Raw genomic sequence first — 14059 nt, forward strand, 5'->3', positions numbered from 1 at the left:
ATTAGTGTTAATTAATGTTTACCACACTGAAGCCTTGAAATCACCATCTTCCTCTGGCAATGGCTGCTTTAGTAGCCCAACAGGAGCAGTTCTGCAGAAGCAAAAGTCAGTACTGAGGACCTGACATCCACATTCTATACATGTTCAGGTTTTTCTTCAGATTAGCTCTAACCTGATCCTCTGGATTGAATGCGTATTAGTGACGGGAGCATGTCGAGGTGCCCTTCAGACACTGAAGATGGAAGCATCCAAATGATGACTTATTTTCTTAAAGCTGGTGTACGTAGCATATGTGCCCACACCAACACTATGTCAACAGAAATTCATGGTTCAGGAAGGAAAGCTGGTGTCTTGGTAAGTCTCTGGCATGCATATTGAGAGCCAAAAGTTTTCCAGAGCTTATTGCCTATGTACTTTGAAAAAAAAAAACGGTGTCTCCCTGGCCAAACGGAACTCCTCAATGAAGATTAGGTGTTGTAAATGTGCAATGGTCATCTCTGCTGAATTTGCTGGTTTATATTAAATACAAGATGCCAGAAATTTTCCTCCTCGCCACAAAGGCTGCACAACATTTATTTTGGAAAAACACAATCCAAAACCATACAGGGAAGAGGAAGAAAACCAGGAGGATCTGGTGAAAACTGCAGCTGTTGGAATGATTCTACCTGCATGATACATTTTTTTATTTAACCCAATTGCTTCACCTGACGTTACTTAGAATCATAGAATCATTTCGGTTGGAAGGGACCCTCAAGATCATCGAGTCCAAGTGTTGACGTAACTCTGGCACTAAACCATGTCCCGAAGAACCTCATCTACGTGTCTTTTAAACCCCTCCAGGGATGGTGATTCAAACACTTCCCTGGGCAGCCTGTTCCAATGCCTGACAACCCTTTCTGTGAAGAAATTGTTCCTAATATCCAATCCAAACCTCCCCTGGTGCAACTTGAGGCCATTTCCTCTTGTCCTATCGCTTGCTACTCGGGAGAAGATGCCTTAGGTCAAGGTGCCTTCAGGAAAGCCTTATCCTCCCCCTGGAACTTGTGTCCTCTTGCACACTTCAGGAAAACACTCATGAAAGAGCCACCCCCCCCGCCCCGCCGTAAGAGTTCCTGGGCTAGAACCAAAGGACGTCCCGCCTGGGCATCAACATCTGCCGGGCAGGTTTCAAGAGCCGAGAGCCGGCGAGCAGCGGGGGAGCCCCTCGCTCACACCCCGCAGCTCCAGCCTCCGCCCCCCGCTCCCGCAGCCGTGACCCCCGCCCCGCAGCCGCGGCCGCCCCGACTCATCCTGCGCGGCCCCGGGGCAGCGGGAGGCGCAGGGGGATCGAGCCGGGGGAGGCGAGGAGGAGGAGAAGGAGCGGGGGAGCTGCCTCCCTCTGCGGCACGCACCAGTAACCAACCGCCCGGGCCGGGGAGCAGCCGCGGCCCCCCCGCCGCCGAGCAGCAGCCGGAGGTGAGCGGACGGGCTCCCCCTCTCCCCCGTCCCCCGCGGGGCCGGGCAGCCGTTGGGGCGCAGGAGGGTGAGGCGGGGGAAGCGCTCGGCGCGGCCCCTCCTCAGGCGGGAGGGAGCGGGGAGGAGGCCGCGCTCCGACGCGGAGGTTTTGGCTGGGAGGTAGAGCCCGGCTCAGGGCCTCCCGTAGGCCGGGCCCTGCTCGGCCGGCTCCGGTGCACCCCGCCGAGCGCCCCGCTGCCGGCCCGCCGGGCCCGGGCCTGGCCTGCGGGCACAGCAGCGGGGAAGCGCCGCTTTTCTCTTGTGCCACCCGCCCGGGTGGGAAGGGGGGCTCGGGGGAACAGGCCTCCTCCGCTGCCCGCCGCCCTCCAGTTACGGCGGTGACAACCCCTAACCAAGAGGGTGACAGCCCCACTTCTGCATGGGCACAGCTCCAAGGTTGGAGTCAATCCTCAGAAAGAAAGAAAAAAGAAACCAAGTGATGGAAAGCCGTACAGACTGAGACTGCCCTTTTTGGTGACTTTTTTTTTCTGTCTTTCTGCCTGATACCCGGGCAGCTTGTGCCTCTCCTCCACTTAGTGATGCACCACTGCCAGGCCACGTTCAGTTTAAAGCAGGTTTAGTTGGAGCTGAATGAAACTCCATGTGGATATTCCCAGCTAAATACATCAGTCGAGGAACATAAGCATATCCACAGGTTTGGTTTGACTTTGCTGGCCTTAAATAACAGGGTGTTTTATTAAACCCATGCATCTATGAGTTGAAGACGTATTGCATGTGTGCTTTTTCAGGCTCCTTGGCACACAAATTGGTAGTTTACAAAATTAATGTGTTTTCTTTGTAAAGAAACTTCTTCTATGTCAGAGCAGGTCATTGAGAGATAGATTTCATTATCTACAATTTAACAGTTCATTTGACGCGGAAAAGTATCCAAATACAAGTTTTCAAGTTGTTTTAAGGAATTCAAGGCATGGGTGTTTTGGACAGTAGTCAGTATTTGGGCATTTTTTAAAAATCTAGCTGCCTACAAATAAAAGTGTATTTATACACTGCAAATTGAAGTGAGTCTGCAGTATATTAGAAATAGCTCTAAAGGAGATTAGTGGTGTATTTTCTTAATATTACAGGAGTCAGAGCAGTGCAAAGTTCAGTGGTAAACCAGGCAGATCTATATTTGATATATTTATTTTTAAAAGTTAAATACATTTCTTTGAAGGTAGCAAGTGCTGGAGGCCCTGTTGTGGAAAATGAGATGGCAAAAATGTCATCCTTGCAGGAGAAGGCTGCAGTGTTACAAACACTACACGATATCTTTCTAAATTAAAAAATATGTTGTGGTAAGTGATGGAAGAATCTGAATGGAAGATGTACTGAGCTTTAGATATTGCAGTAAAGTGTGGCCAGTAGGCTTAAGGTTAAAGGTCCAAAAAGCAAGTTGCAGTGCCAAGTATTTTGGATTATTGCCCTCCAGGGTGGCTTAAGCCAACAGGCAGGAGGGCTCACTGTCCTTGATTCATGTTATTACCTTCTCTGTTCAAACTTCCAATACATTGACATTCATTTTGTAAATTAATGAAACCTCATGCTGGGCCTAGATACTTTATTGGAAAGGTTGATTTTCAACCTTTTTACAGAAGTTGGGATGACACAAGGGTGTGACTTTTCTGTATGTGGATAAAGCAAGAGAGAAGTCCTTGTGGTTCTCTGTGGGTAGGAAAAGACATTTCCTTCAGCTTTCCCTTTGTGTGCAGGTAGAAGTGGGTGTGAAGGATGGGAGATGCGGGCAAGAGTTGGACCCTGGGTTGCTGAGGTGAGTGATCTGAGACTGATATGAGTCTTCCTGATACTGACTGGGGTAGGGTTTTGGTAGCTGAGGGCTGGAGGAAGTGCTTGGGTCTGTGCTGTGAAGCAGAGGTGTGCCCCGAAGTAATTTTTGAGTGCACGCTGGGTGTGCTGACTGCGAGGAACACATGCTACTGTTTATATTGGAAAGGACCGTGTTAAAAATGCAGATGAGAGGTGAGGTTCCTTTCAAGTTCCTTGGAGATGAATAAAGGAAAATATTAAAAGGTAGCCTGAAGGATGTGGAGAAACTGAAAGAGAACAGAGAAGAGTGCTAGCAAGATGGTTAGGGGTCTACAGCACAGGATCTACAAGAAGAGGTTGAGAGCGCTGGGCTTGTTTAGTGTGGCGAAGAGAAGGCAAAGGGGTACTCTAATTAATAGTGGCCTACAGTTACTTGGAAAATAGTCGCAAAAATATCAGAACCATTTTTTTCTCGGTAGTAGCAGATACTTGATGAGATATGGGGAAAAATGTTTTTTATCAGGAGGAGAGCACAGTCATGCAACAGGTTGTCCAGAGAGGTCATGGACTGTTCGTTCATCTTAAAAACAATGGATGATGTGAACTAGTGTTGGTGATAGCCCTGCATTGAGCAGAAAGTTGGACTAGATGATCACCAGAGGCCACTGGTGAACAACATTTCTGTGAGTCTATGGCATACGATGTAGAGGAACCTCTGGAATGGAGTGTATAATCAAGTACGTATTGTGTGAATGGAGAGGTATGTATCTATAAATGACCAGGAGAATGAGAAACTTAAGCATTTGTGGAAGGCACTGAGAAGCCAGTTGGTATAAACATGGAACATGATGGTAAGACAGAGGCAGTGTAGAGGACTGAAATACTAAGAAATGGTTAACGGGAAGAACAGGTTTTTGAGAAGAGTAGTAAGGATGAGCAAGGGAATGGGATAATTTGATATGATGGAAAATGATGCTCCTGCCTGGGAACAGTGTTTGAAGCAACTGAGCAGGAACAGGGAAATGGGAACACCAAGCTGAGGAGTACTAGGAATTGTGGTGAGTCAGGGAGATAGGCACCAGTTGTTGTTTGCCTTTGAAGAAAAGTATTTGAGCATGGTATGGTGAAGTAGGTGATGTATGCAAGCCATGAGATGCTTCGTGGGGATGAAGTCTTTGGGACTGGTGGAGTGAGACAAGAATGACAGGCAGACATGGTGAGGTAGTAGGGTTATATGGTCGTAAGAGGTGGTGTGGTGTGTGGTAATACCAGGTGGAGGTGAGTCAGTGTGGTGGGTGGGGAGAGCATCTGGAAGCGGCATGCAAAGGGTGTATGACCGTGTTAGGGTGAAGAAGGTGTGTGAAAGCACCTGGCAGGAGGTTGGTGTGCAGGCATTGGGAGGATATGAAGTTGCACTGGAGAGATTGCATGGACCTGAGGTGCACAGGGCTGCAGAAGTGTGAATCTGATGTACAGAGAAATGGTATGCGTACCATATGCTGGATGTGGGGAGGTGACAGGTGTCACCGCACCTGGGAGATGAGTACGTAAGGTTGGACAAGGGCATAAAACAGCACGGGAGTAGAGGAGTGTAGCACTTCGGTAAAGTGAGAAAGCTTTGTGGGTCAGTAGCGGCTCGGAGAAGGGACAGAGCGGTAGGTGAGGAGGCATGTTGATGCAGTGAAATGAAATGGGCCTATACGGTGCCATGTATAGACTTCATACAAGTGAAGGGAGAAGACACACGCTGTGTAGCAGTGGTAAGGGTCCATATACATAATAGCATAGCTGAGGATCGCAGAATCATAAGATCGTTTTGGTTGGAAGGGACCCTCAAGATCATTGAGTGCAACTGATAACCTAACACTGGCACTAAACCACGTCCCTGAGTGACACATCTACATGTTTTTAAACACCTCCAGGGATGGTGACTCCACCACTTCCCTGGGCAGCCTGTTCCAATGCCTAACAACCCTGTCTGTGAAGAATTCTTTCTTAATATCCAATCTGAACTTGAGACCATTTCCTCTCGTCCTATCACTTACTACTTGGGAGAAGAGCCCAACCCCCTCCATGCTACAGCCTCCTTTCAGGTAGTTGCAGACAGCGATGTGGTCTCCCCTCAGCCTCCTTTTCTCCAGACTAAACAGCCCCAAATCCCGGATACATTTGTAGATGTGAGTAACGTGTGAAGATGCATTGGTACAAGCGTGCGGTGCTCAGAGCAGGAGGAGCCTTGGGACCCGCGGGAGCGGGCTGGTTAGCATGACGCTGCCAGGCGAATGAGGTACCGGGGGAAGCAGGTACCGGGACAGGGAAGCGGACGGGATTTGTGCCGAGTCCCCGCAGCGGGGCACGGCTGCAGTGTGCCTGGCGTCGTGGCGACAGCCAGCCCGCCGCCTGGCCCGGGCGCCGCTGCCGGTACCGCCGCGGCGGGGCGGGCGGAGGGGGCGCCGCCAGGGCCGGGCGCTCGGAGGGCGATGTCCCGGGGAGCGGCGGGGCGGGCGGGAGGCGGCGCGGCCGGGCCTCACTCCCATCCCCTCTTCCGCACAGGCTGAGGCTGCCATAGCGACGCCGAGGACGCCGGCGCCGAGCGGAGCCCGGGGGACGGAGCCCGGCCATGGTGAGCTCCGGGCAGGGCGGGCGGCGGGGCGGGGTGGTGCCGGCCCGGGCTGAGCCGTGTTCTCTGTCGCTCCCGCAGCCCTTCACCGAGCGCGCCTACTACCCGCCGGCGGCGGGGGGAACCGGGGCCGGCGCGGGGCCGGCGCCGTTTCCCGCCTTCCAGTTCCGCGGCCGCCATGAGGGCCCGGACTGGCGGCGGCTGAGCGCCGTGGACGTGGGCCGGGTGTCGCGGGAGGGGGACGTGGCGGCCCTGCAGGAGCACCTGGAGCACGTCACCTTCTGCAGCGCCGAGCGGGAGCGCTGCCCCCACTGCCAGGGCCCCGCCGACCCGCTGCTGCTCAAGCTGCTGCGCCTGGCGCAGCTCTGCACCGAGTACCTGCTGCACTCGCAGGAGTTCCTCAGCGCCCAGCTCGGCAGCCTGGAGGAGGCCCTGCGGACGGCCCAGGCCCAGCGCGACCAGCTGGGCAAGGAGGTGGCCCAGCGCCTGCAGGAGATCAAGGGGCTCAAGGAGGAGTGCCGCCGGAGGAAGAAGATGATCAGCACCCAGCAAATGATGCTGGAGGCCCGAGCCAGCTACCACCAGGTGAGAGGGGAGGTCCTGGCAGCCTGGTCACACACACCTTGCTGGCTCCGAGCCCACCGGGGACAAGCGGCAGAGCAGTCCCGCTCTGCTGGGGTGCAGTTGCTTGCTGGGTGAACTGCTGGAGCTGCAGGGACCAGTGACCTTACAAGAAGGGAGTGCATGGCTTGCAGGTGCTTTGCTTCCCATCTGTGTTTCACAGGCATTTTGCTAGTATCACAGACATTTAGGAGAGTGCTACATCATCAGGGGTTGTCCTGTGCAAGAGCAGGAGTTGGACTCAATAATCCTTGTGGGTTCCTTCCAACTCAGGACATTCTATCATTCTGTCATCATCTTTAACAAATCCTCATTTTACTAACAAGTGCTATGTATTCTTGGATTCGCTTTTGACACATCTGAAGTGTCAGATAGACACACACATAAAAAACCTGTGATAGGTGTGTTACTACTTTCTGTTGCTGCCTTGTGTATCAACTACATGGTCAGAAAACACACAGGGCAAGTACATCAGAACTGGTGCTAAGTGATAACCTGCCTGTCTGTGAGCTGTCACTTTCTTGCAGTAATGTTCTTCAGGCACAAAGTTTCTGCTTCTGTGTGTGACTCAGAAGTGACTCAGGCATGACGGTAAGGAGCCCCAGTGAGGTAGCTCACCCCTAATTCCATAACAATCTGTCCCATAAGGGTCTTCCCCAAGAGCCTTGCTGCATTGCTGTTCTGACTCTCTTTGTCATAGCACTCTTGGTTTTTTTGGGAGGAGTTTTTGTGTTCTGGGTGGAATAGTTTGATTTAAATATTTTTCAGCTTCAGCATTTTTCAACAGGTTTCAGGAATGCAGACTGCAGCTTCAAATGTAGTCTGAAGTCTAGAGAGTACACTGGACACAGACTTGACATGATTTCAGGCTAGCTCTTTGTGTCTGTTTGTTGAAAGTGGTGGCCTTATTCCCTTTTAAAATTTTTTTTTCTTTCAGTTCTTGGGATAGTAGCAGTCCTGATTATTGAAATTCTCCTTAATCATGGAGTAGTTGCAGTACAGAAACAATACAGGTTTTCTTACAGTATGTACAGCCTTATCCCACAGTATAATACCAGTTTCAGCAGACTGACAGAGTTTAATTTTTTAAGACATCAGCTAAGTTGGTTCAAGTTTTTCTGTAGGAGAAAAGATACCTTATGCCCCATGAGTATTGTTACACATACATTTGACTTAATTGGAACCTTGTCTCAATGTGTTAATTTGAGTGTTAGTCTTAAGGACAAACTGCTGATGTTGAATTGTTTTAAAAAGCCTTTGCGCAACTTACAGAACAGTTTGTCTGTCCTGTGTTGCAAAAGAAAACTGATTGCATGCATAATTTTATGTGTAAAGTTAAGTAATTCTCATGGTGTCTCAGTGGAAGCTGAAGAACATGGTAGTGATTTTGGCTCATCACTAATCTTGTGTTTGGTGGCATTTGCAATAAAGCAGAGATGGAAAGCTATTTCCCATTTTTAGTTAAATTTCATATGAAGTAAACATGTGCCCTCCCTCCTTTTTCCTCTCTGTTAGTAAATTCTTGTCTCTAGAAGTTTTTGAAGTTCACGTGGGAAAAGTGAGTTCAGGGAATGATGCTGAACCGTTCCCGCAGTTCCCACCATGTTTTCAGGATTCTGAGTGTGAATGCTAGAGATAAATTAAACTCTTCCTATGGTTTGCAAATGCAGGGCAGCAGTATGATCAGTAAACAATAATTGTGTATTATTTGTCTGTGCCATGATCTTGGCTGATCTGCAGTGCCAGCTAATAAGGGTTTTGCTGGTGTTCCTGAGAAGATGGTTCAGGTTTTGTCCCCATGAAGTCTTGGCTGTTCAGCAGACAAACCTGTAAATAGTTATTAGCCTTTTTTACTAGAGATACACTTATATCTAATGTAACCATGCTTTGGAATTCATATTTAATGCCTTTAACCCACCACCAATGTCAGATCAGTCATGAAATACTAGTATAAAATGGTACTAGTAGCCAGAAGTCATAAATTTAAGACCTGTTGGTCCATACCTTCATCTGAGTAAAACAAATTTAATTTTTAAACAATTTTTAATCTAATATTTTCATGCACAATGTAGGCATAAAGTGCACATTGTATCTAACACTGTGAAAAGTAGTTGCAAGAATAATGTTACATAATTCAAAACCTAAATATTCCCTGTGCTAATCCTGTCTCCTGCAGTAAGAGCTTTCTTTCACTAGCAGCAGGTTGAACTGACATGAAGTTTGTGCTTGAATGGATAACATTATTTCACAGCCAATTTCATGCCATAAATCATGTGCAATCTGTTACACTGGGAGCTCCCTCTTGGTTGGCAGCAATGCTTTACTGCCAGACTGTATCTCTTTACTTAGTTTTATGTTAGCACTTTTTAACATTTGTCCAACAAAATTTGTCTTAATAATTTATTGCTTTAGTGTTTGCTGAAAGATCCCTATATTTAATAGCCTACCTGACTATCAGTGGCAGTATTTTAAATATTAGATGAAATCTGGGAATTTGATTATGGTGACAAGGTCTTAAATCTGTTAAGTCAGTCTCTTACAGTCATATCACATTTATGAGGAAAAAGGACTTAGCTGAGTATTTGTGGTTTGTTAAAATATATTTATTTGAAAAAAAAATTCAAAAGAGGTAACAGGCAACCCTACCTAAAGCAATTAGGGGCTTTGATTCACAGTCTTATTAGTATGCTGCAAAATCCATAGATCTAGCTTCTGTCCTTGTACCACCCATCTGTTTTTAATATTCTGAAAATTAGTGGAATGTACTTTGAAGGTGAAGAAAAAAATCTTTTAAAATGGGTAGGATCCAAATTTGATTTAAAATATAACTTAAAGCTCAAATTCAAAAATAAGTAAATTACAGGAACAATAATTTAAAGAATTTACACTTCAGAAGGGTGCTAGGTAGTGTACTAATGTATGTGTGTACCTTTTTTTGCAAAATTGTGTAATGTTACCTTATTTTGGTTGAAATCTCCAACCTTTTTACATATCTGTGGTCCTTCTAGTATTGTCATCTTACAACTCGTTACGTATATTCAAACCCATCTTTGTTGGTCTCTTTTGTTGTGATACAAGAGTCTCAAAATACCTGAGCCGCTGGTTGGCTGGAGTTGGTGTGTATTTTGCTGAACAGTATTGTCTTACTTATACTTCTCTACCTATCTATATTCATCTCTTACCTGTGGTTTATATCTGAATTTAAACTTACTTGGCCAGAGTATTTTTTGTTCAGAGTTTGTACAGTGCCTAGCACGATGGGATTCTTGCCCATGGCCATCACTGAGAGACATGAAATAACACAAATATATTAATAACTTCACAGAAATCTGGCACTGTGAGAATTGTAGTCATTATTCTTGTGAAATAGAATTTACTAAAGTCACCTACTTTTGACATCTGGACAAATTTGATAACCTATTAAAAACCTTAACCATTACACTTACCAAGCAGAAGTTACTAATAATAACTAACATATCTTTATTTGTTTCTGTAGTGTCAGTTTTGTGAAAAGGCTTTTATGAACTATTCCTTTTTACAAAGTCACATGCAAAGGCGTCATCCGGAAGAATCTCAGATTGGTATGTACTTTAACGTTATCAAAAAAATTAAGTAGTTTAGAAAAGTGTAAACATAGTGAGGATGTGCAGTCCATGATTTTGTGTAACTGGGAAGAATGATTTTCATGTTCCATTTTTAGGTGGCATATACCAGTTTGTGTGAATGCAAACAACACTGACTGACAAAATGTATTATTGGGGGACGTATGTTTCAATCTCTGGAAAGTATTTAACAAAAAATTGTATGCCACATTTACAGTACCTTTTCAAACTAGGATTCCCACTGAATACTTTGTTCAGTAGCATAGTTCAGAGCCCAGTTTCTCTTTAGGCATGTGTGTTATGAAGGTGTGGGTCAAATGAACAAGTTGCACTAAGGCAAACACGTTTTGTGGACACATATGAATTATCAGTACAGAAATAAACAAACTCACCTGAAATCAGTTTGAATATGATCAGGCTCTCCTGAACTAAACTGACTGTAAAATATAGTGAAAAAAGAAACTGTCAGGAATAATTTAACTTCATGTATCTATGATAATCTTAGTTGCTATACGACTAACTTTTATAAATTTGTCTTGCTTCATGGAAAAATATTTAGTTTGAAAAATATTATTCGCAAAGTTTTGCTTCATCCATCTCTAAATTCTCTCATTCCTGTTAGGCTTACTGCTTATGATTTATTGCTAAGGACTAACAAATATTGACAAATGGCAGTGATTAGAAATGAGTTAGGAAAAAAAGAGCATTTGGTAGGAGAAAGAGTGGGAAGAATCCAGTGAGGTCTGAACTGTAGCTTGTCAGGCAAATAAAAAAGCAGGAGAAGTGAGAGGGGTCTGAGCAGGCATCTGAGGAAGTGTTAATGAAGAAGAAAGAAGCTCTTGTCCACTTCATACTTGATAAAAATGAAGGGAAGAGCTGCAGAACCAGTTGAACTAATTATTAGATAAAGAATTGGTCTGGAATGGCCGTATTTGGGAAATACTTCATGCATTTACTTCTGAAATAATGCTCTTCATTGTCGTTAGACTTCCAGATGATGGGCAGTCTAGTAAGTACTGGGTAGATTGGTAAAATGTTTCAAGATTAAAGATTGTTGTAATTTTGTTGTGGTTATAAAATGTTTTTTTACAGTGACTTTCCCTGCCTCATTCCAGATGAATAATAAGTCGTATTACCAATGGACTCCTTACTGAAGTTATTTAGAATGAATTAAACCTAACAGAATTGAGTCTCAGAGGTTCACTTTGTCCTTCATACATCATTTTTTGAGCCTGTGTTGCTTAGATTCTTTGAAATTAGGTTATATAATACTTTATCTTGTAAATATTTTATAAACTATTTCACGGGTCAGTAATATTAGTATTTTTCAATCTTTGAGGGTGTTAGCAGTGCAGAGAACATACGTATTTATTATAAAAGCATCTTTGGAGACTCATGATAGTAGGAAGAAAAATGGTCTATGTGAGTCACACTTCAGGAGGATGTTATTGAAACACCATAGAAACACATTTGCAGTATCGGATTTCCAGAAATTACAACAAACATTTTTAAAATTTGTGTTTTTTCAAACAGAACAGAAGAGGAAAGCAAAGACAGACAAATTGCAGGATGAGATTGATAAACTGAAGGAGCAGTTGCAACTCACCAGGTCCCAGTTAGAGGCTGAACAACAGGCTAATATGGTCAGGTTTTCTAAGGTAATATGTAGTAAGTAATGTGAAACTTTCAAAAGAATTAGTACTTTGGACTGTATTAACTTGATTTGTAACTGGAACAGAACAAAAATATTTCTACAGCTTGCCTGTCTGGCACTGATGGTGCTTGGGCGTTAGAGTGTAGCCCTCCCTCGCCTCCCGCAATTTTGAACATCCACTTTCTCCTTACTTGCATTGTAGACGTATTTTCAATGAATACTTGAGACAACACTTCTGCTAGCACTTGCCACTTCATAAGATGTGTGGCTTGTTCTTGAAGCAGATAAAATTGCCTTGCTGTGGTGAAATATAAGCTATTTTTGACATTATGATGTTTTGTGATGATTAAGCGTTTCTTAGATATGACTGTGATTTTTCATGTGACTTTATAAAGTGAGTAGGATTTATTGTTTGCTGTGAAGAACTTTACTGTCTAACAGAGGTGTAAAGCAGTTCAAGGAAGAGAGGCTGAGAAGAAACAAAGCAATCTAGAACTTCTATGTTGGTCTTTAAATCCTTAGGATCTGGCTGACTGGAGAGCCAAAGCAGAAAGTAGTCTTAGCTACTGCTGTGTGAATAGAAAGACCTTAAACCAGAATGATTTTAAAGCAGTCATTATCTATGTGTAATCACATGCAAGCCTTTGTTTAGGATGATATTAAATCTTGTAAGTACACTTGCTGGCTCTTGAAGAGAAAAAGGAACCTCTAAGTTACCTGTTTAATTATATTTTTTTAAAGCTCGATAATTTCAGATGATCTCACAGTTTTCATTTCTATCTAAGTAAATACAATCAGATAATTTGCTATCAAAATAGGGATGGAAATTTTTTTCACAGAGGAGGGGCTTTGCATTTCAATTTGAGGAGCAAATTCTTGGCATAAGAGACAAGTTACTTCTAGTGATTGAGTTAAACATTGGTCTTCGGGTTGCAGTTTGCTCTGTATCCCATTCAAAAGCAGTGTTTTGTGGTTATTAACCTGTAAGAACCTTCTCCCAGTATTCCGAACTTCTAAGTGGCTTTCCTAGTGGAATTTGAGGACCTTCAAAGATAAAACCAACCGTTTGGAAAAAAGCAATGCATTTTGAATCTAAAACATGGCTTTCATTAATTATTTTCTTCCTTCTTTTCAGAAGAAAACCTGATATTCTGTAAAACATGCAGTGTTTCTTTCACTGAACACAGCTTCAGACTCTACTTTCTTGAGTTCTCTTGTTCACCTTTTCTCATGAGCATTCAGCTTTGTGCTTTTTTTCCATTTTCGAAATTAGTGAATGACCAAATGAAGAGCATGGGTAGAGTTTCACTTAGGAGTGCAAGCGGTGTCAGAATAATGGGCCTTGGCCCTATGCGGACATCTGCTAGGTTTTCTACACATTCATTCTATGCCTCACTTTTGAGAGGTACTTCTGTAACATATTTCTCCTGCCCCTGAAGCACTGCTTTTCTTATGAGATGGAACCTGGAATTTTCATAACAATGCAGTGTAGATTTTTTGGTGCCTTAGGGGCCTATTTTGAAGTCACTTGTCTTAGCTGAGTCTCCTAACTACATGAGGACTGCCTGAAATGTCCTGAAGCTACAGCCTCCAGTGTTACACAACAAGAAGCTTTCAAAGCTTCTGTGTTTTTCTGGGATGTCAAGGAAGATAGAAATGTGAAGTGTGACTGGTGGCAGTTTGTCTGCCATGACTGACATCCACTGTCAATTCAGGTATCATGTTGTTGTTGTCTTTTGATTGAAAGAGCAGATCTTTCCCCTGTGGTTTTTTTTAGGAGAACCACTACTGGAGAAAATGTGGATAAAAACTGTCATGCTTCCAATTCTTGCTCCCTTCCATTCCTTTGAGATGAAAGGGTACAGAAGGTCCCATTCTTTCTTAAGTGTACAATGATTGCTGGTTATAGTTAGTCAGAGAACAAATTCAGAGTGAATGCTGCGATGGAAAGACATACGGGTTGCCTAAAAAGTGTCTATATTCTGGGCAGCGAAATGCAGGACCTTGAACAAGTTGAGGACTGTACAAAAATGAGTGACTAGGTAACAGAATGGTAAAAGTAATTTAACAGATAACGTGGGGTAAATGTAAATGGAGGGAAAAATAATTTTAACAATCTACAAAATGATGGGTTCTGAGCTGAGTGTTCTTACTGAAGGGCAAGATCTTAAGGTTGTGATACGTAATTCCAGGGGAATGTCAGTCCAGTGGTTAGTAGCAGCCAGCAAAGAAAATTACTAATTATTCTGAAAAATCACTGTGCAAAGCACAGCTGAAATACTGTGTGTAGGTCTAGTCTCTTCA

At 44.3% G+C, this 14059-nt stretch overlaps 1 protein-coding gene across 1 annotated transcript in view; it reads left to right on the plus strand.

The window, feature by feature from the left end:
- Nucleotides 1-5355: 5355 nt before the first annotated feature.
- The window catches only part of DZIP1 (DAZ interacting zinc finger protein 1), a 36285-nt gene continuing 27581 nt past the window's right edge, over nucleotides 5356-14059 (plus strand). The window contains exons 1-5 of the mRNA XM_065646669.1: nucleotides 5356-5435; nucleotides 5812-5881; nucleotides 5960-6463; nucleotides 9996-10080; nucleotides 11635-11759. Of these exons, the coding sequence (XP_065502741.1) occupies nucleotides 5879-5881; nucleotides 5960-6463; nucleotides 9996-10080; nucleotides 11635-11759 (717 nt within the window). The 5' untranslated portion in view covers nucleotides 5356-5435; nucleotides 5812-5878. The remainder of the gene's footprint in view (nucleotides 5436-5811; nucleotides 5882-5959; nucleotides 6464-9995; nucleotides 10081-11634; nucleotides 11760-14059) is intronic.

Source organism: Caloenas nicobarica, chromosome 1 (assembly GCF_036013445.1).
Source record: "Caloenas nicobarica isolate bCalNic1 chromosome 1, bCalNic1.hap1, whole genome shotgun sequence".
Lineage (NCBI taxonomy): Eukaryota > Metazoa > Chordata > Aves > Columbiformes > Columbidae > Caloenas > Caloenas nicobarica.